The 20,748-nt window shown below is 38.9% G+C and overlaps 1 protein-coding gene across 4 annotated transcripts in view; it reads left to right on the top strand.

Annotated features, from left to right (window-relative positions):
• LOC114136861 (dipeptidyl aminopeptidase-like protein 6) overlaps positions 1-20,748 on the top strand; it is a 266,529-nt gene that overhangs the window by 135,608 nt on the left and 110,173 nt on the right. Inside the window, exon 1 of one of the 4 annotated variants that reach the window (XM_028005228.1) lies at positions 9,580-9,934. The exons of the other annotated variants lie outside the window; for them this stretch is intronic. Within the exon in view, the coding sequence (XP_027861029.1) occupies positions 9,878-9,934 (57 nt within the window). The 5' untranslated portion in view covers positions 9,580-9,877. Of the gene's footprint in view, positions 1-9,579; positions 9,935-20,748 lie in introns of those variants that run through there. 4 annotated transcript variants of the gene reach the window in all.

Below are 20,748 nucleotides of genomic sequence, written 5' to 3'. Positions count from 1 at the left end.
TATTTATTTATTGCCAAACCTCTGTCACACGATTCCTTTTCTGCAGTGTGGACACATAATATATTTGTTTAAATTGTTTTTAAAGTCGTCTTCTTATATATTTTCCGATCGAATATTAAGTTTGACCACAGATTTTAAACAACATTTTGAAAAACTTTGAGACGCCAACTGTACCAAATGAATCTAGAGGATTACACTGATGAAAAGTCCACTAATCTGGTTTGAAAAGAATATAATTAAGTAATTCAGCTATAAAAGAGTCTGACCACATGGGGGCGCTCACAAACTGTGTAGGTTGGTGTTACGCTTTAGTTTCTAGATGATTTAGCAGGGGGAAGGAGAAAAAGAAGACATCATCGTTAAAGTAGCATACTTTACACTCTTGATCCCAAAATACGCACTAGAAACAAAACAGCAGCACAACAAACAAACAAACTGTAACGATTTTGCAGAAAATAAACTTGTAGACATTTAGACTCACATAATGTAAGATTTTAGATACTCTAAAGTCTGTTGCAAGATCGTATCATTTATCGTGAAAGATTTCTTATCGTCATAAATTATTACAATTTCAATTAATGATGAAACTGTTGTCGCACCTGTAAATATTGCCATTCAAAAAATCCTCAGTAAATGTAAATATTATAGTATTTATGTTGAATGTACAGTATTTTTATTATTTTTTCACATAATTTTCTATTCCATCTCTGTGTGAGTCTATTTGTTGTTGCTGCCTGTCACTCTGCTTTTCTCCGTTGTGGGACAATAAAGGATATTTCTGTTCTACTCCATATCACCGTCCATGTGAATCCGTTTTCATGAGTGATATTTGTGTTTGCAAAAACATTCTGCACTCTTTTTGCGCTGCAATTCCAAGATGGAGTAGCTAGCAGGTGCTAAAAAACTCGAGCAAGTATGCATCTTGGTGAATCCATCCTCAGGTCTTATTTTCCCATCCTGAAAAGACATTTCTGCTCGTTTCTGCTTCACCGACACAGCTGTGCACCTTGGCCTATTCCCCGAAACAGAGGCATGACTCTGTTGATACTTCACACCACTCAGCTGTGAAGTATCAGTCATGCCTGGCAGAAAGTGCTGTATGCTGACAAGGAAAACTACGCGTCTGTCTGGATGTTGGTGCCAGGAAATGTCGCAGTGTGCAGGAAGGCTATTCGCTTGGAGAGAGCAAACAGGAGCTGATGGAAAAGAAATTGCTTACTTCCAATATTCTAATGCTTGCCATCATACGTCAAGCAAATACAAGGAGAAAATTGAAGCACAGAGAACCGAACACGCCATTTACAGACCTCTGGGGTAATGTCAGAGCCAATGTAGTCGTTTCACCGCAGTGTAGTGATTATTTTGGCTGTATGCAAGTTTAAAAATCATACTTTAAGAAAAAAAATTCATGCTTTCTTAACGTGTTTTAGCCCCAAAAGTTTTGGCATGAAGAAAAACCTTTTGTTTCTGAGCCGATCCGTTACGCATCTCCTTTATCCAGAGCGCTGGGGACTCGTTGCGTTGAAGGGATTGATGCAGGAATAAAATAAATCTGATAGATGGCTTCAAATTTATGCAGTGGCAGAGCGTTTTCTGGCAGAGTGTAACTTTTTCTTTTTTTTCTCCAAAAAAATATTTTATTTTATTTTGTCAATCAGTTGGGGCATGTTTCCTTCCTGTGGACGGGCTTACAGAAGAGCGTGACCTTTGAATACCTGTGGAAACAACACAATGCAAAATGTTATTCATCTTAGTTTGGCTTTTTGCTACCAAAATCCAACCCATGCAATCATTTTTGATGGCTTTTCAGATCCAGACATCCTCCCTTTCTGAAACTTTCTTTCCTGATTTTTTTTATCCTGATCCATTTTCTTTTGATCCCTTTCGCCCTCGGATTGGACGTTTACTACATTCACATCACAAAATAGACACCAGATATCCGGCGAGTCAGTTAGGACTCTTGGCTGCACTGAAGCAGCGTAGGTACACATATGAGACTTGAATGCTGCAGGATTAATTGGAGACGCCACTTAAAGCAACGCCAATCATCTCTATTAATGCACCAACCCCGCTTTTTCTGTTCCCCCCCCTCCTTCCAGAGCTGCAGCCCAAGCCAAACAAAGAATAATTGTTCATTATTTGGAAATTAAAGCGACAGTTATTAAGTGCATTGAAGCTCTAATTAGGAAAAAGGGCTTTCGGTTCAGGAGGTCTGGCAGCTGGATGCCGTTGGTGAGCGAATGATGAGGCAGGATGGAGCGAATGGTTCCATTCGCCCGGGCGGTTTGGCACCATCCTGCAGTTAATTCCTGACTTTGCTGGATGGTGTGTTTAAGCGGAGCCAACCCGGCAGCATTCATCACCGCCGCGTCTTCTCCATCCGTCACCATCAGTCCAGGGAAGTTTGTATACTGACTCCAACACAAACCACTGAGAGGTGCTTATTGTCTTGCCCGGCCGCCGCAGTCCTGGCGCATTCGTCACGAGCCAAAGGGCAGGGGCTGAAAATGGCCGTCATTAGTTTGCAGCTGATTGATTGGCTGCTGAGGGGCCGTTTTGGATTCATACATCATCCTTACCATGGAGTGAGTTGCAGAGGTTTCTGCAACTCGGTTGCTTTTATTCCTCCTCATTCATCAGAACTTTGATTTATTCTCAGTAGACTTTTCCAGAGGATACTTGGCAACCCTGAACAGGAGCGCCTAGCTTACATACTTTAGATCAGTGGTTCCCACAGATTTTCACCTATGGATTACAATAAAATTCCCCCCAAAAAAGAAAAAAAAATCAACTGGGCACACACATCGTTCAACCATAAACATAAACCTAAACACATATTTTGTTTTCAAACTCCACTGATGTTTATTTCACACTTCAGGTTGCAACAAAACACACTACAAACCATCTTTACAGTGAAACACTTTTGTGTAACTGTTTTTTGTTTTTTTTCCATTTATCCATACCACTTCCCGCGCCCCTCCTGCAATGGCATGGTGCCTCCCCTAGGGGGCGCGCCCCACACTTTGGGAACCACTGCTTTAGATCAACATTAGATTTTTTTTTTCTTTTGCTCTTTCCTTTGGTTTATTTTGTTTGTATTTCCTTTTAATTCCTGTAAAGCACTTAGTATTGCCTTATTGCTGAAAAGGTGCTATATAAATAAAATTACCTTTACCTTTTCTTTTCACACACTGTTGGACCGGATGGTAATATTAGCATCTCTGTTGTATTGTTACTGTTTTTGTCTTATCTGATGTCCCCAAGGTTTTTCTTGCATTCACAAGATATTAAAGTCAATCAGACAAAGATAACTTGACTCAATACACAAAGCAATTTTTATTAAGGAAAGAAAATACTACTCGCCAATTGTTAAATCATGAAGTACCACATATTTAGGAACCTTACGTTAGCTACAGCCAGTCGTGACAAAATGCCAGGTTGATAGAATCAAGAAATCACCTGAGTAGTACCTGTCTCACAACATGAAGTAGGCTTAAAGGACTCAAAAAGCAACACATCAAGGCTTACAAAGACATTTCCAAGGCTTCAGGACTCAAACGAACACAGGAAGAAACGATCAGTTGCACTCAATTGAACAAATCCCAGGATAAACTTACGACACGCCTCCATTACAAATGTGTGCAAAACTGTAGATATTTTTGCGAATATTGAGATAACATGTTTCAGAACAGCAGTGTTTCCACCGGTTACCCAAATGTATTCACATTTGTGTCTTAAAAGAGTTTTTAAGACACACTGTAATACAGTGTGTCTTAAGACACAGTTGTTTTTAAGACAACTGTGTGTCTTAAAAACTCAAACGAGTTTTTAAGACACACAGTTTCTAGAAAACATCACAATCTCCAAGATTTGGGGAAAATATTCTGTGGAGTGATGAACTAAAGTTGGATCATCTGTTGTAAAACTAATATTTCAGAAAAATACCAAAACATAGTTTGGTGTGATGTCCTAGTTGATGACCTTTGATGCAAGCTCACTTTGGTGATCCAGCCGGATAACAACCCAAATCCCACCAGCAAGTCGACGTCTGAAATCAGGGTGTCAAACTCATTTTCGTTTTGGGCCAAATCAAGATCATAAAAGCTTTTAGAGGGCCGTTTGTGCTAGAATGTATTGATAAAATCTGTTGAATTGTCATTGAATTCTTCAAATTAAATATTATTGAACATCTTTTCAGCTCTTCCAGGATTTTGTGATTCTTCTTGTGATTTTTTGCAATAAAAATCAAAGTGTTTATGGTACTAATTTTGAAATATTTGAGATATTTGTGCTTATTTATGACGGTAAACGCAACTTTTTGTTACTCGCTGTATAAATCATGGACTATAATCTGACATCAATTAAAGCTGAAGCAGTTGTTTAGTACAAGTAAAAAAGTTTTTGACAATTTTTGAGAAAAATCTGCAATAAACTCCCAATTATTAGTATAAAAATTTGTGGGGATTTTTTGATTTTGTGTGAATTTCCACAATAATTCTCAAGAAACTGGAGGGACTGACTGATGTAATATGGCGGTAAACAGATAAAAACTACATTGATTTGAGTTATAACAAAATATTTAAGCTTTTATTTTATTTATATTTAAGCGGGCCTCGAGTTTGACACATGTGGCTTAAATTAATTTGCAGTATTCAGTAAATCTCGATAGCAGTTGTTTTTAGGGTGCAATTATTTTCCAGCTACGGACAGGTTGGTTTGGACCTCTTCTCTGAAAACTGCATAAAAATGTAAGGATCTAAAATTATATGACTAACAAACAAAACCAGAAGAAAGTTGTGGAGACAAATCCTTTCCCAAAACGTCAATATTTAATATGAACTGTTAAACTAGAGGAACAGAAAGAGTTCCAACTTTCTAAAGTGATGTTTCAGTGAGTCTGGTGTAGAAAGAGCGGTTCATGGTCTGACATTTTAATGAGCCGTCTGGGTTCAAAGAGGCGTGTTCTCCAACATGGAGCGAGCTGAAGGATCCATAAGAGCAGACAGAAGCCCGCTCGGATTTTCACTTATACCTTCCAGGATGAAAACCACTGCTGGACAAAATGTTCACAAAGGAAAATCTCACATTTGGTGCACAAATATCCAGGAAACAGATGAGATATAAGTGGAAGATATGCAGTTTGTCCATTTTTGTTGTGAACGCAAAGTTGCAGTTTGCAACTTTTGAAAAGATAAAACTTTATGAGAGACATAATCTGTAAAAAGGTTGATTTCCTTCACCTCCTCCCTGAGCTACTATTGCTCTCTGAAGAAATGCACCAAAAATCAATCAATCAATTAAAATTTATTTGTGTAGCACATTTCAGCAGCAAGGCATTTCAAAGTGCTTCACATCATAACAAACACAAAAACACAGAGTCATGCAACATAGAATCAACAATCAAAACATAACATTAAGTCAAGTTCTATCATTAAATTTGTAATTGATTACATTTCAAATACAATTCTAAACAGGTGGGTTTTTAGTTGAGATTTAAAAGAAGTCAGTGTTTCAGCTGTTTTACAGTTTTCTGGAAGTTTGTTCCAAATTTTTGGTGCATAGATGCTGAAAGCTGCTTCTCCTCGTTTGGTTCTGGTTCTGGGGATGCAGAGCAGAACCAGAACCGGAAGACCTGAGAGGTTCTGGAAGGTTCATACAACAACAGCAGATCTTTAATGTATTGTGGTGCTAAGCCGTTCAGTGATTTATAAACTAACAACAGTATTTTAAAGTCTATTCTTTGAGCTACAGGGAGCCAGTGGAGGGACTTTAAAACTGGTGTTATGTGCTCTATCTTCCTGGTTTTAGTGAGAACGCCAGCAGCAGCATTCTGGATCAGCTGCAGCTGTTTGATTGATTTGTTGGACAGACCTGTGAAGACGCTGTTGCAATGATCAATACGACTGAAGATGAAGGCATGGATGAGTTTCTCTAGATCTGGCTGAGACATTAGTCCTTTAATCCTGGAAATGTTCTTCAGGTGATAGAAGGCTGACTTTGTGACTGTCTTTATGTGGCTCTGGAGGTTAAGGTCAGAGTTCATCACTACTCTCAGGTTTCGGGCTGATCGCTGGTTTTCAGTTGTAATGACTGAAGCTGTGCGTTGACTCTAGATCGTTCCTCTATAGGTCCAAAGATAATAACTTCAGTTTTGTTTGTGTTCAGCTGGAGAAAGTTTTGGCAACAACCAATCAGAGCCAACAGGAGGGTCTTAGCGCTGTCAATCAACCTTATATACACGCTGCTAAATGTGTTAATGGTGGAGAAATAGATGATCGTTACAGGAAAACTGTTTCTCATCAGTGGCTACTCTAACTAGCGTGACGATTCGCAACAGGCTATGCTGGGTGTAGCATCAAAATGGGGGATGAGCAGCACCAAATCAGATTGTGATTGACAGCACTAAGACCCGCCTCCTGGCTCTGATTGGTTGCTTCTAGTTAGTGCTGAGCTTGATTTTTTTCCCCCAGATTATCTGTTTCATAACATACTGTCATGGTGACAGTTTCAACAAATATGTCAAAAGAAAATACATATTATATTTTAATAAGAGTTCCATACTTTAACAGCTTAAGGTAAAAAAAAATACTGCATCTACAATCAAAATTTTAACTGCTATTATCAGAACATAGTTTTTGGCAAAAGGTTTTTGCATGGGATAAATTCTTGGTTTTGCTCTGTAATGTTTGCAGAACTGCACAGTAAAATCATTTTTAGCCAGGCCGTTGTGATTTTACATGAAACCTCCCAAACCCTCGGCTGATTCACCTGGAATGTGAACCTTAAAGATGAACTCGTAAGGCTTGACTGCATTTTTTAAAGAGGTGCCGAGATAAAAACATGCCAAGAAGCTAATTATTGTGTCGCTACTCCTTTATTATCCTTTAAACCGAGAAGAAGGCATCTGGAAAATGTTCACGCGATGAGGAAAGAACGTAACCTGTGACGTAGCTTGACAGTTTTTCCACAAGTTGACAACATCTCATCCAAGGGTAACTGAAAGTGCTTGATTTCCGCTGAGACCTTGTTTTGTCAACAACAGCTCATTTTTAAATTCTTGCATGTTTGGCCCCGCTGGTCACATGAAACAACAGATATTCTTTCGGGACTCTGAGGTAATTGACTTCGCCCAGTCTCCACCTGACTTTAATTAACAGCGCGGTACATTCAGCTGCAGATCTGCTGTACACAGGAGTCCTACCGGAGAGTTGGGGTATTAATTAACTCTAAGTACATCTCTGAACAAATCAAAGTAAGTCATTTCCTCCCTGTGTTTAACCGAGATTGTAAAACACCTCCTGCAGATGTAATTAATAGAACGAGCAATAAAAAGACGCGGGGTCCTTATTGGGGAAATGCTGACGACATGGGAGGCTGTTAAGATTTAATTTGGTGTTAACATTTTTTTTTCTACTTCCTGCCAAGATTTTATAACTACCTAAACTTTGTTTCAATCCGCCTCCTTCTTTTTAATAGTCATCGACTCCCTCCACATGATTTGTTTTTGCTTTTTGGTTCCAATTATTTACAGAAGTGAATTTGAGCCAGCATGCTGGGGTTTGATTAAGGCTCTGTCCAAACTAACTAGGACAATTTATGCTGTGGTTCAACCCCATATACATACAAGCTGAGTGTTTGGTGAAAATAAGCCCGATTTTCAAAGAAAGCTCATGTTTTTTAGTGATCTCATGCAGACTGAGCAACCAAGAATTATTGAAATAATTAGTTAGAGGCCCAGTGTGTTACCACAAGTGCTTACTGAAACGATTTAGCTGTTTTCAGACTTGTTTTCTGTTGCATCTCCAAAGTAAATTGAAGAATACAGAAGAGATTGATGGCCATTGAAAACATAGAACAAGAAATTCTGATTTTCTTCTCAAAATTATGACTTTAATTTAAATTTTTGAGGTTTTGATATTTCTCAACCTTAAGTAAGAATTCAGACATTTTGTTAAAAACTCAGAAGTAGAGATTCTTGTTTTCTTCAGTGGCTCTAATCTTCTTCCATCGAGAACGTCGGATGTCCGGAGGAAAACTGTAAAAACAATCAAAAAATAACCTGGAGCTACATTTATTTGTGCGGAATCCTTCGCCATGCTCAGGATCTTCTTTTTGTTTTGTTTTCTTGTTGTTCATGTCAACCTTATCCCCAGAACGTTTTAATTAACTGCCCTGAAACTTTTTGATGTAGAATGCAGCATCGTTAATACTGCAATCCATAATTCAGATCAAAAGATAAATGTTTCAAGCTTTAAATTTGGTTGATTGTGAAGTTTATGGCCCAAAAAGTCCTCAGAAAATTACAAATATTACATGCGACCATGTTTCCCTGAGAAAGTGAGACTGTGTGTTCAGGCCACAGCGTTCGAATCATTTTCAATTAAAGTGGAATAGTTTACATTTCATTGCATAAATGTACTTGTGCACCATTCAGCTTGTTTGGGGTTGATTTGTTAAAATGGATAGAAATCAAATACTGTTGAGTATTATTAGCATTTTGAAAATTGAGAGGTAAAAACAGAATTATTTTAAAATCCTGTTAGTCAAAATGGCTGACAACAAAATAGTCTAGCGCAAAGACCAAAAGTACTAGTTGTGGAACTAGTACTTTTAAATCAATACTAAAGAGTTATTGATTTAAAACAAGCTCAGATATCTTGCTGAAAAGTCAGTTTTGTCTTAGTTCAAGTGCACTAGAAACCAGAGCAAAACCACTTGGTAAGATTTTGTGTATTTTACAGTTACTGTTTTGAGCAGCTTGATCATCTAAATAAACAGAAAGAGAAACAGAAATGATCTAAGGTAGTGACACTAATCTGATTTATTCAGAGTGCATTCACATCAGCTCCGTTTGGTTGGCTTCAATTGGGCTGAAGCTTTTTTTGCCCAGAAATTGTAGTTCGTTTGGGGAGGTGTGAATGTGAAATTGTGTACCAAAAACTACAAACTTGAGGCCACAGTTTGGTTGAAATTAATTATTTTTATGTGAACGCTCCAAAAACAGGAAGTGGACTTTAGAGCAGAGCATTCTGGGTAAATGCAACCAAAACAAATGTGCATGTTTAGCGTTGTTGGAATAATTGCACTGCCATGACGTGCTAAAGACAGAAGAGAAATCCTACAACGGCTAAAATCTGATGTCATTCCATTTTTGTTTACATTCCTTGAAGAAGGAAGTTTCTTCCTGCTGTTTTCATCTGTGGTTCTTGGTGCAGCGCCACCACAGGCGAGGAGGGGAACAGCATTTTCAAATATTTTGGATCGTTTAACACAGTGCATTGTGAAAGCTGAAAATATAGCAGACGTTAAAATTCTGGACAATCAGGTGTGAAAACACATTTAGATGTAATTCTGTAGTTGCAGTGTGCTTAGCTAGCAGAGGGGCCCCAAAGGAAGTTGTGCTTTGGACCTCCAACAATCTTGGTTCGCCCCTGGACGTCATAAATATTTTCTAGACTAAAAGCATAAACACGTAGATTAGCGTGGAGTTTGTTCACTCAGCTTCGGCTCCCCTCTGCTGATTTGCGAGCCATGCCTGCGCGCGTGCGCAACGTGCGGAGGCGCCGGCGTGTGCACGCGCGAGTCTCGCGCGGAGTCCCGCATGAACGTTTAAAGCGGAGATGCGCGGCTTCTCTCTGCCTCTCTTTCTCCTCCTTTTTCTCCACTGACTACTGAATCTTTCCTGCCTCCTTCTTTTTTTTTTTTTCTTGCTCTCCCTCTTTCTTTTTTTGTCATTTCGCACCTTGACTCGCTGCCCGGCTCCCTGCAGGCTCCGCGAATAGACTGTTTTCTTCTTGAACCTTTCTCTGCCGGTATTTTTTCCCTCTGCTCTTGGCCGAGAAGGGAACAACAGTTTGTCACCCCCCGGTAGGGAACCATGACCACGGCGAAGGAAGGCAATGCGCCGTCGAAAGCGGCTCAACAGCAAGACCAGGTAGAGAGAAGCTTATTTATTGTCTCCCTGCACATTTACCTGCGCAGGTTTTTTTAGGAGTTCCCCCAGCACTGTTGGTAGGATTTATATGTTACTCTTTATGGTCGTTAATTGTAAAATTACCCTGCTTATAATATGCATTTACAGTTAGAGGCAATTTGGAATTGCTGTCTGCGGAGTTGTGCATCACGACTGAATAATTTCCACACTTTCCTATAAAAATGGTTATTTTGTCATTATCTTTTGCCATGCATTGACGCTTTTTCAGTGACTAATGTATTTCCATCACCTCTCAGCTGAACACGCAAACGATCCCAATGAAGCCAACTTTAATCAGGCTTGCAAAACTGCCACTGACGATAATGCAGCACATTTTAATTACATCCTAAATATGCTTTTCCTTCAATAGAACTCAATTAACCCGAGTTTCCCTCGCAGGCTGGAGCCTTTTTAACACTGTTGCACGTCTTTGTGATGCGCTGTGGTTCTGTTCTGCTTTTTACTCATTCCTCATCAGTCTGTCTCTATGGAGCATCTGTTAATGCCCTCTCCACAGGGAAACCTGAGCCTGCAAAACTTAGTCAAATCACACAGGAAATACGCTTTTATCTCTTCATGATCTAGAAAAAGAGTTGTGCTTCAAAGTAGAATATCTTAAAAATAACACAAGTTTTTGCCTCATGCTAACTTATCTTAAACATTTGCGTGCAAAAAGAGCCAAAAAGTCAAATTTGTGCATTCTAATGCATTACCATGCTTCTCTGCTGATGCATATTCACATAAGTCTGTAGGTCAACATGCAAAAATAATGCTTCCAAATTCTGCTCAGCTCTACTGTCATCTGTCAGCTTTGGATGAAATCTGTCACCTGCTTCTCTAGCTGTGCAGAACATGTCTAGGAATGACAGAAAAGGTGACAGGGACATTTGGGTTTTTTATTTATTTATTTGTATTTTTTTCTGCTGCCATGTGGGCAGCCCTCCTCTGCTTAGCTGTAGCAGCAAACTGTCAGTCACACCCTCGGAGGAGCTCAGAGATCCAACGATCTGTTCTTGTGTATGCAGCGCACGCCGTCGAGACTTTACAGATCTGGGTGATAGACTGGGAATTTGCAGGACGCCGGAGAAGTGGTGAATTTCAAACTTCATTATTTGTCAGGATTAAACCAGAATTTCTGGTTGCAATCTCTTTTTGCTTAAAAAGGCACCAGTTTCATCCTAAGCTTAATTTCCAACAAAAAGGAAAAAGATTAAGATATGCCAGAAAATGGTTTCCTTTCTTTTCATCAAGCATTTCCATTTTTGTTTAACTCTAAACTATTAAGGCGATCAAGACCAAATTGGTTGATTTGATAGCTTTTTGATATGGCTCACCACTCAGAGAGGCAAAAACTGTGGAGCGTCATGTCCACTTGATTTAAAAAAATTAGATATGTCAGGTGTTTACCATGTTTTCTATTGCTTGGATGTAGGGCTGAAACGATTCCTCAAGTACTTCGACTATTAAAATTCCTCTAGAAAAATGTATCTGCCTCAAAGCTTCGTTAATTTCTGTTTTATTATTTAGCGCATCCGGCCGGGTTGTTTCTTGTGTTGCGCAGCGTTCTCACTTCCGCCTAAGTTGTTGACGAAAACTAAGTGTTAGCAGCATAACGTCGGCCTGGGAGGATTTTAGTGATTGATGATAATGTCCGGGTTTTTGTCGTTTTTCTGGGGACCAATAATCATCCTTAAAACAGATAAGCGGATAGACTGAACACTACGGGTGGCTGCGCAGTAGATGATTAATGTAAGTGTAGCTTTATGACGAACCGGAAAATTTATTTCATATCATCCCGGTCTCAACAAATGGGTGGTGGAGCAAGTCGTGGCGGCACATAGCTGGTAGATGAGTTTCTGTGTGTGACGAACAAAGGTGTCAAATCCCGTCGCTAACATAAACTCAAAAGCTATAAATGTCTGGGTAAGGTGAGAATTCATTTATTAAATTGACTGAAGACGAATACATAAAGTAAAAGCTGGAGTTCAGAAATTTTTTATAAGCGTATTTGTGAGCCTGCCTCTTTATTATTAAATTGAATATAACTTCTGATTTTTGTACAACTTTTCTTCAGGTTAACTTAGAAAGTGAGCTATTATTGTTACAAGTTAATTTTCTAAACTACAGAAAAGTAATTGTTAGGGAATCTCAAATGTAAAAAATTGGACAGATGTTGATATGCAATAGTAATACTGCTTTTATGTTAGATTTACCAATGTTTTATTTTATCTTTTTTTTTTTATCCAATTACGCCGTTGTCTGATAAGTCTTAAATCAGGTCTGGAAAACTGTGAAATGTTATGGCAATAAATAGGAAACCAGATCCTACATTTATTACCAATCGTTATTAAAAAGGTAAAATAATAAATGTTATTTAGGCTAATAGTGTGCTTTAAGACTAGCCTTTCCAAAATATTTTTTCCATTATCTAGCATGTCTTAAAGCCAGTACAATATTTTTATTGTTTTAAAAAATCTGATTTATATACAATAAATTGTCTAAAATTTCTACATTTGAGATTAAAGACTCTTTGTTTAGTGGTAAAAGAGCTTAGTCATGTTTTACTTATCTAATTTAATCCTCAACTATTGCTCTGGCTTCACTGATAAATACTCTAACACTGTAATTTTAAATATTGCATCCTAAACCATCAGTTACAGTCCCAGCATTGGTTTATTACCCTTTTATGTTGGCAGATATTGGACAAAAAGCTGAAATTGCCTTTTAAAACAAGCATAAAGTGACCTTTTTTCCTAATTACTGGGGAAATTAGGAACCTGGCGGAGCTGCTGCGACATCGGCGGGTCGTTAGAGTAATTGTTGCTTTCTGTGGATTTTTGTGTCAGCATGACCCTGCAACAAAGTGAAAAATTGCCTTAAAGCAACCTTAAGGTTGTAGAATCCACAGATGTCTATTTGCACAAATGTCGACACACCGGGATTTGAAAACATCCAGAGACCCGATGATTGCGTGAGGTCCTGTTGATACCGGCTGATTGATGGTGTGCTTTCAGGCCCTGTGGTCCAGTTAGAGGGAACACAGTGAGAGGGCAGCTCTCCGGAGATAGCAGCAGCTCTTCTGTAATCAACAGAGCTCTAACACTCATTAGTAAAACAAGGTGGAGGGTGTGAAGGTGAGAGTGGTGGAGGGGCAGGTGATGTATCTGCAGAGGCAAGACAGTTGAGACCAATTTATTGCAGCTTTTAAAGATTGTAAGATCAAAAGTTTATGCCTCAAATCTCCCCAAACCAACAGACTTTGAATTAAAGTGTTTGTTCTGCTGACTAAACAATGACTTTCAAAACAATTTCCAAAGGATTTTATTGGGATTTGGATAATAAACCAGTGCAGAGTAAGTTTGGAACGCCACATAAAAGCTGAAAAGGTGTGGCACCAATTTGAATTAAATTTAATTTAGTCTAGAAGTCCTTTTATATATCTAAATTTAACTTTTATCATTCAAGTGTCTTCAAACAGTCTTTGTGAGACAGACAGATCTCCGGTAGCAGTCAGTCTTGCAGTGAATTTGAATTTTTCCAAATATTTCCAACTTTGCTTGTGACAAACTGTAGATGAGACTTACTGTGGATTTTTGTAAACAATCACTGCATTAAAAGCAGTAAAGAAAACCAAACATTTTGATTCTGTTTGAAACTTAGACCTTTTTGGATTCGTCTAAAGCAGATAACTCAAATAAAACACGTTGAGGATTGTGGTGAAACATGAAAAGGACTATAAATTACATAAAACGGGGTACATTCTTAATTATTTTCAACTTCAAGTCCTCTTTGGTTTAAAAGCGACTCTTAATATTCACTTCTGCAGCCAAAACACCTCTATCGTTCAAGCCAATAATTCACCTTTTCTCCATTTTTATAGCCGTTTATGTGACTGTAAAACTTGGCAATAGTGGCGAATTGTTAACCGCCTGAAGTTATAAACCTGGAGACCGTGGAGGAAGAGCTGAAACGTACAATCTGTCTGCTAGAAGTAGAGTTGTGCAGCATTTCACACCAGCAGAAGAGTAAAGGACTTTGGGAGTGTTTGCAGCCAAACCCTCACATCGTGCCATGACGGCAGCTTGAGTAACAGCTGAGGGGAGCAGCCTGTGGGTGTTGCTGAATTAAATGGTCATCTCGGGGGCCAGAGGAAGAGAGCAATGATCGACAGAGCCACAGCCGGACTTGGACGCAACAACACTCAGCCTTTTTTAGGTTTTATTGGTGCCATGAGATATGTCCTTTGTTATATTTTATTGCTCTTGCGGCACTTTGCTGAGCTCTCAGCTGTCAGGTATTAAGAACTTGCTTTTTTTATACACTCATACCAACTCGTAGCTTTCTTGGCAATGGCCGACAATGTAAATAAGTTCTGAAAACAGTTCAGAATGAGAAAGTGAGGTGAGTAAAACGAGTCGCAATGTCACCGCAAAAACACAAAATCTTGCCAAGTGTTTTAGTCAAGTTTCTTCTGCAAATATACTGAAATAACACAAAACTAATTTACAAGTAACTGGAACGCCACATGAAAACCTGAAAGGTGTGCCACCAATTTGAATTCAATTTAATTTAGACCAGAAGTTCTTTATTTATCCCAAACGGAATCTAAATGCTGTCATAACTCAACATTTAGTTTTTTGGCTTCAATTATAACAAGACATTTTTCAAATGTTATATGGGAAATAATCTGATTAACCCCAACCAATCCAACGATCCAAACAACACAGGGTTTCCCCCAGTACATTATAAGCCTGGCGGGCCACCAGGCTTTACTTGTGCCCCCACCAGGCTAAGGATTATTTATTTTAATTTGTTATATTTGCCCTTTTTAAAGACTTTATCATTGGTGTGCAGGTATTAATCTTCCAATAACTCATAATTATAAAGTGATATTTTCAAATTTCCTGTCAACTTTAAAAAATCTTTTAACTAAAAAAAATGGCGGCCTACCACCGGGTTTAGAACATTTTCTGGAGGAAACCTTGCAACCATGTTAAAAGATGCATTCTGTTTGGAAAAGATGTTTAAAGTGGGTCAAATTATTGGCATTAAGCGGAGAAAACATCTTAGAGGATTACAGAAACCAGTTAAATTGAGAAGTTTATTAAAAACTGGAAGCAAAATGGGGACCTGTCGTTTTTTTAGGAAGAAATGTCGATTAAAAAAATCCCGCCAGGCTAGTTTTTCTAAAAATCTTGCTAAAACCTCCTTTTTCTTGTGGACCCATCCATCCATCCGTTTTCTTACACCCTTGTAATTATTCAGGATTTGATCTGCAGAAAAAGGAGAAATCGGCCAACTGATTGGTGGATAACCAACAAGTATCTGATTTTATTCCTCCAAAGATGATAAACTGCACAGAAACCTTAACCCACACATGCAAAGACCCGGAGTTATGTTTTTAGATTGATCATCTCTGAGTTACACTGTACATGAATACATGGTAATTGGATATTGGACTTTACTGAGTTCATTTTCTTTGTCCATTAGTGAAAATGTCCTGCCACACCAGAAGTCAGGGTGACCCGGTAGAGAACGAGGTGGCCACACACGGAGAGATGTCCTCTGTAGATTAGATTGTTGTGAAAGATTTTCCATCCGAACTCCCTGTAGCAACGGTTTGTAGCAAAATAAAAAAGCATGCAAGAAAGTTTTTTGTATTTTACTGTAGTTTGAGTTTCTTGTGAAGTGCCAAATTAAGAGAAAAGTCACCTCAGGGCACATTAAGTTGAAAGTAAACAAACCAATTAAAGTCCAATCAGAAAAGTCTTATTCCCACCAATTAAAATGCAGTTACACATTTAACTATAATTGAGTCAACTTAAATAAATAAAGCCCAATTTTCTCAAATTACAATTAAACCCAAGAAAAAGTACAGTCAGGACATTAATATTTATATAAAACCAGATCATTAACAGTTGTCCAAGCAATGCAGGAAGAAAAGTCCTGCAGAAACGGATTAAAGGAGGTTTATCTAACGGTCCCAATCAATTGGAGTGATAAAGGAGCAGACGGAGCTGTAAAGTAACACAACAACACTCGACTTGGAACACCTGTGGAGAAAAACGCAAAGCATGAAGGGAGAAATGAACCTGCTGGATGAAAAACCTTGTGCATCAAGCAGAGTGACCTTTAACCACACATTTAGTCTGTTAAGCGTACAATATCTGCAATTAAGACAGTATTTTATTTGGTTTTGTATATTGAAATTACTTAATGTATACAGGAAGTTGAAGCAAACACATGACAAACTGCAGCAAGTTGGAAGAATGTCAGGAATGTCAGAGTTGCTACAATGCCCCAAAGCAGATAAAACCACTGTGGTGACTCAGTGTGTCTGTCCTGATGCAGGGATTTATGCAAAAAAAATTATCCAAGGTTTGAATTTTACATTTAAAAGCCTAGAGGGCGTACAAAACCCTATTTGTAAGCTCTGTTCTTGCCTTAATAACCTGATTCACATCAATTAACTCAGAAAATCCCATTCAAGAACTTCTCGATTGACAGATGACACAGCATTGCTTCCTAAGCGTCACTTTTTACGACTCAACATATGTCTGTCAAAGTTGTATGCAACCAGAAATCTGCAATGGACTGTTGCATGCACACTATGATGGGTAGATAGCTGGTCTTTGTAGAAACAAATGCTCTGGAAGCTGTTCCCAGCTAATCTTTTTTCACGGTAGTATGCATGTGTGACCATGTTTACAGGGCATAGAAGCACATCAGTTTCATGTTAAAAAAAACTTGTGATGTTAGATATTATTGGTAAATATTGTGATGATTATCAGTTGCCTATTTTCTCCTCTGTCACTTTTAGCTTCTTTGGTAAAGTCATTGTTGTCCTGTGTTAATATCTGCTGCCGTGAGACTCTGTCCAACTAAATATTTAATTTGTTTGAAAATGAAGGTTTATGGCATTACAAATGCATTAATCAACATTTATTTCACTAAAAAATAGTCCTTCGCTATGTGGACTGGAGAACAAATCAACAATAAAATATATTGCGATATGTCGGATATTCACTGAACTCAGATCCAGAACCGCACAGCATTCTGGGAGATGTAGGCAGTGGAAAGGCTTTCGTTGCTCAACTTCTCACGGCTAGCTAAGCTAGGTTGGTGGTGGAATTAACTAACTCACTCACTCACTCTTTGGTTACATAGCAACAGCCTTTTGAGTAAAATTAAAAATAAAAAACCGATGCCGTGGAGTGAAAACTGTGGATTAAACAGGAAAGATCAAGTCACAAATTTGGCAGGTCAGATATTTAAAACAAATCAATAATTATTGATATCCACTGATATGAAATGCTTATGTCATGATAAATGTTTCAGCCATGTTGTCTTGTCATTGATATTGTGATAACGATATATTGTGTAGCTCCACAAATTTATTTGTTCTTGGAATTCATTTATGATGAAGAAAAAGTTCAAAATATTTAGAACCGGACCAATGACTTCAGGTGTTTCATAGTTGGACGTAGGCGTTTGTGTACAGAGAAGAGTAGTGGGGTGAGAACACATCCCTGGGAGACTCCGGTGCTGATTGATGTTGTTCAGGAGACGACGCCAGTAAGTCAGGAAGCTGGTGGAGGTAAAAGTTGCGTTGAAGTCTAGTCACACAGTTCAGGTTTGAACAAATTTATTCTAGATAGTTTTGAATAGTTGCATGACCCTTACCAGATTGATGGGCAGCAACAGTTGCTTCTCTAAGGTGGTTCTTGATCTCTTTCCACCTTTGTGTTTTAACACAAAGCACCTGTATGCTTCAAAAACTACTGCCTTCACTGACTTGGTCCGAATTGCTGATGATTGGATAATCAAGTGAATCTGATTAGCCGCACCTTGCTGCTCCCCTTCCGGCTTTAATCATGTGGAAGCAGTGAATATGTACCGAGTTTTCCCATGACTGTATATTTGAGATTCTGCTAAACCTCTCACTGAATATTCCCAGCTAATCTTCAATCTGTGCTTTGTTTGCCTTTCAAGCTCAGGCTGATTCACTCGAGCACATCTCTCTGATGAAATACACAGAATTCATTTGAAACCGCACATCTGATTGGCCACATCAGACTGATTGTGTTTCGTTTTTATTACATCAGTCAGCGAAGGGAAGGAGGGGTGGACAAAACAGATTAGCACAACTATTCGCTTTGGAAATCTCAATAGATAATGCACCAATTGCTCGTGTTTGGTGAGCGCCCTTGACTGATAAGAGGGGATGGAAGATGGATTTAGAGGAGGATTGGATGCCCCTAATGTTTGTGCCGTAGTTCATGCTGAGGGCAATTATGAACAATTGAGCCGTGATGTTTGGGCCTGAAGTGGAGATTAGAGGCGAGATTGCCGGACGGCCACCTCGGCGATCCATCATGATTGTTGTCAGGATTCAAATGTTCTTTGCCGAGACGGCTTATGAGACGCGAGGGGTGCCTTAATTTTCCAATAAATATTCAGCGTTCGCCAAAACGGTCGAACTAAATGTCACGACAATAATAGTCGATGTTGCGGTCAGGTGGGCTGTGTATGTTGGACGTTTTCTGGAAAGAGAGTTCCCAAATATGTGTAAAACTATCTTGTTAAGGAAAAGGTCAGCAATGTTGCCAGGCTGTGGCTTCAGTGCAAAACATGGATGTATATTCCACCGAATACTGGAACTGTCAATACTGAGAAATGGATTTTCAACTTATAAGTCCTAAGAGTTTATTTTTAGGAGATACAAAACAATAAGAAACGTAAATATATTTAATTTAAATTTGTTGTAATAAACCACCACAGTAGTGAATGATTGTAAAGTGGAATGAAAATGACAATTTTTTTTAAGCAAAAAAGCTAATCTTTACAATGGAGTATTAGAGCCACACTAAGAAAAAATACAATAAAATTACGAGAATGATGTAATATTACAAAAATTAAAAGTAAATGTTTTTGATGGAGTATCAGGGCCATACTGCGAAAAAGATTTAATTATGAGAACAGTCATAATATTATGGGAATGAAGTCATAATATTACAAGAACAACATCATCAACATCATAATACAAAAATTAAGTCGTAATAAAATAAATTTATTATTGTGATACTACAACTTTATTTTTACCTTATTCAGACTTTTTTCTTGTACTATTACAACTTTATTCTCATAATACTATGACTTTATTCTTGTAATTTTATTTTTTATTTCTTGAGGTAGATATGCACTTTTATCGTGGTCTTTCTAGCTACAAATAATGGATTATAGCTAGAATCCATTATATGTATTGTAGCTTAGGTTTTAAAATTTTGGATACAAAATTTAAAGAGGACATTTTTTAAATATGTCAGTTTCCTGAAATCAACCTTTAATTTTTATTTAGTAACTGTACCTTTTGTATTCAGTCAATTAATGTTTATTTTACAGCGATAAATAAGATTCAGTTTGTAGCTGATGAAATTAATCATCTTCAGACTATTGTGTAATATTCATGTGCATTAGATATACCAAACGTTGGTGAGTGTGTGTGGAGAAACGTTTGTATTCTCGTCCACTTTTGCTTGTTTATCTATTCCTCGCCTCAGTCCGTGAGCTTGTGTTTTCTGGCCTTATCGACCGGCTGTAATTAGGGGCCCAGAGCTGCGGAGCAAGGAGACGATCAGGAGCCGCCATGTTCCACCGAGCCTCTAATTGATACGCCGGGCATATCCAGGTCTTGCTGTCTGACACCCCGCACCACCCGCCACCTCCCAGCCCCCCTCGGGTCCCTCTTGTTGTCTGTGTGCCACCTCCACGTCTGCGACAAACGTTCAAAAGAGCGAGTGCTAGTCACAAACGATAAGCAGGTAATTGCTTGTGGGCCGGGATGCAAATTAGGCGAAGCTTGTGCTCCGGCTTCATTGGTCACGCTGCCAGGGGTTATTTGTGGCGCTGTTGGAGGAGTTATGATGGCTTAAAGTGATGCACACTTTTGCAACAAGCTAGGACTGTCATTAAATTTGTCTTCTTCAAGCTTCGATTGCAAATTTGAAATACTTTTCTCTCGCTTTATCACCGAACCTCATTTGCAGAGTTATTATAGGAAAACTGCAGAACAATAAATTCGTCCTTTGTTTTCTGATTTCTCCTAATTGCTTTATGAAGCGGCACACAGAGCCACTCGATAGCTTGCAGTGGCCTGAAGGCTATGACCAGAACTTGGCATCCGTGCCAGGGCACAAATGTGGAGGAATGAGCTTTCTTTTCAGAGTCCTCCAACCACTGTTCCTGCTGACATTTAACGCCTCAAACCTTTGGTGTTATTGTTATGGCTGCAGTGAGTCTCCTGTGAGGAATACTGATATCCTTTCGAATTGACCAGCTCGAGAACTTTAACGTGACAGCCCATCACATTATGGTGAAAGGAGCGTGAAAGTGAGGGAGGGGTCGCGACTTGATGCAGTATCATCTTTGGCGAGTTGAAAAGCGTGCATCTGTGTAATCTGACAGTCGCGTTGTCCGCTTGCCTCCCATGAGTGCCGATCAGCTGGCGCGCATCCCGCGCCGCTGCCTCCTCATGCTTTCAAACATGGTCAGAGGCGACGATGTCAGCCCCCCGCTGATTTCCCATGGTCAAAATATTGGCAGCTATTGCGTGTCTCCTCAGTGGTGCTTAGTGTCCGTGCATGAAAGACTGACTTTCATCATGACATTTGCTGGGCCCGCTCCAAAAGCCCAGCGGTCGCCTGGTTTCTATGGCGATGTGTCTGAAAAAGGTTTTTGCAAAAAGAAAACACAGATTTGAATAAGAGTTTAGGCAT

Source organism: Xiphophorus couchianus, chromosome 21 (assembly GCF_001444195.1).
Source record: "Xiphophorus couchianus chromosome 21, X_couchianus-1.0, whole genome shotgun sequence".
NCBI classification, from domain to species: Eukaryota; Metazoa; Chordata; class Actinopteri; order Cyprinodontiformes; family Poeciliidae; genus Xiphophorus; species Xiphophorus couchianus.
Note: the sequence above shows the minus strand (reverse complement) of the source record. Positions and strands in the feature narration are given on the sequence as shown.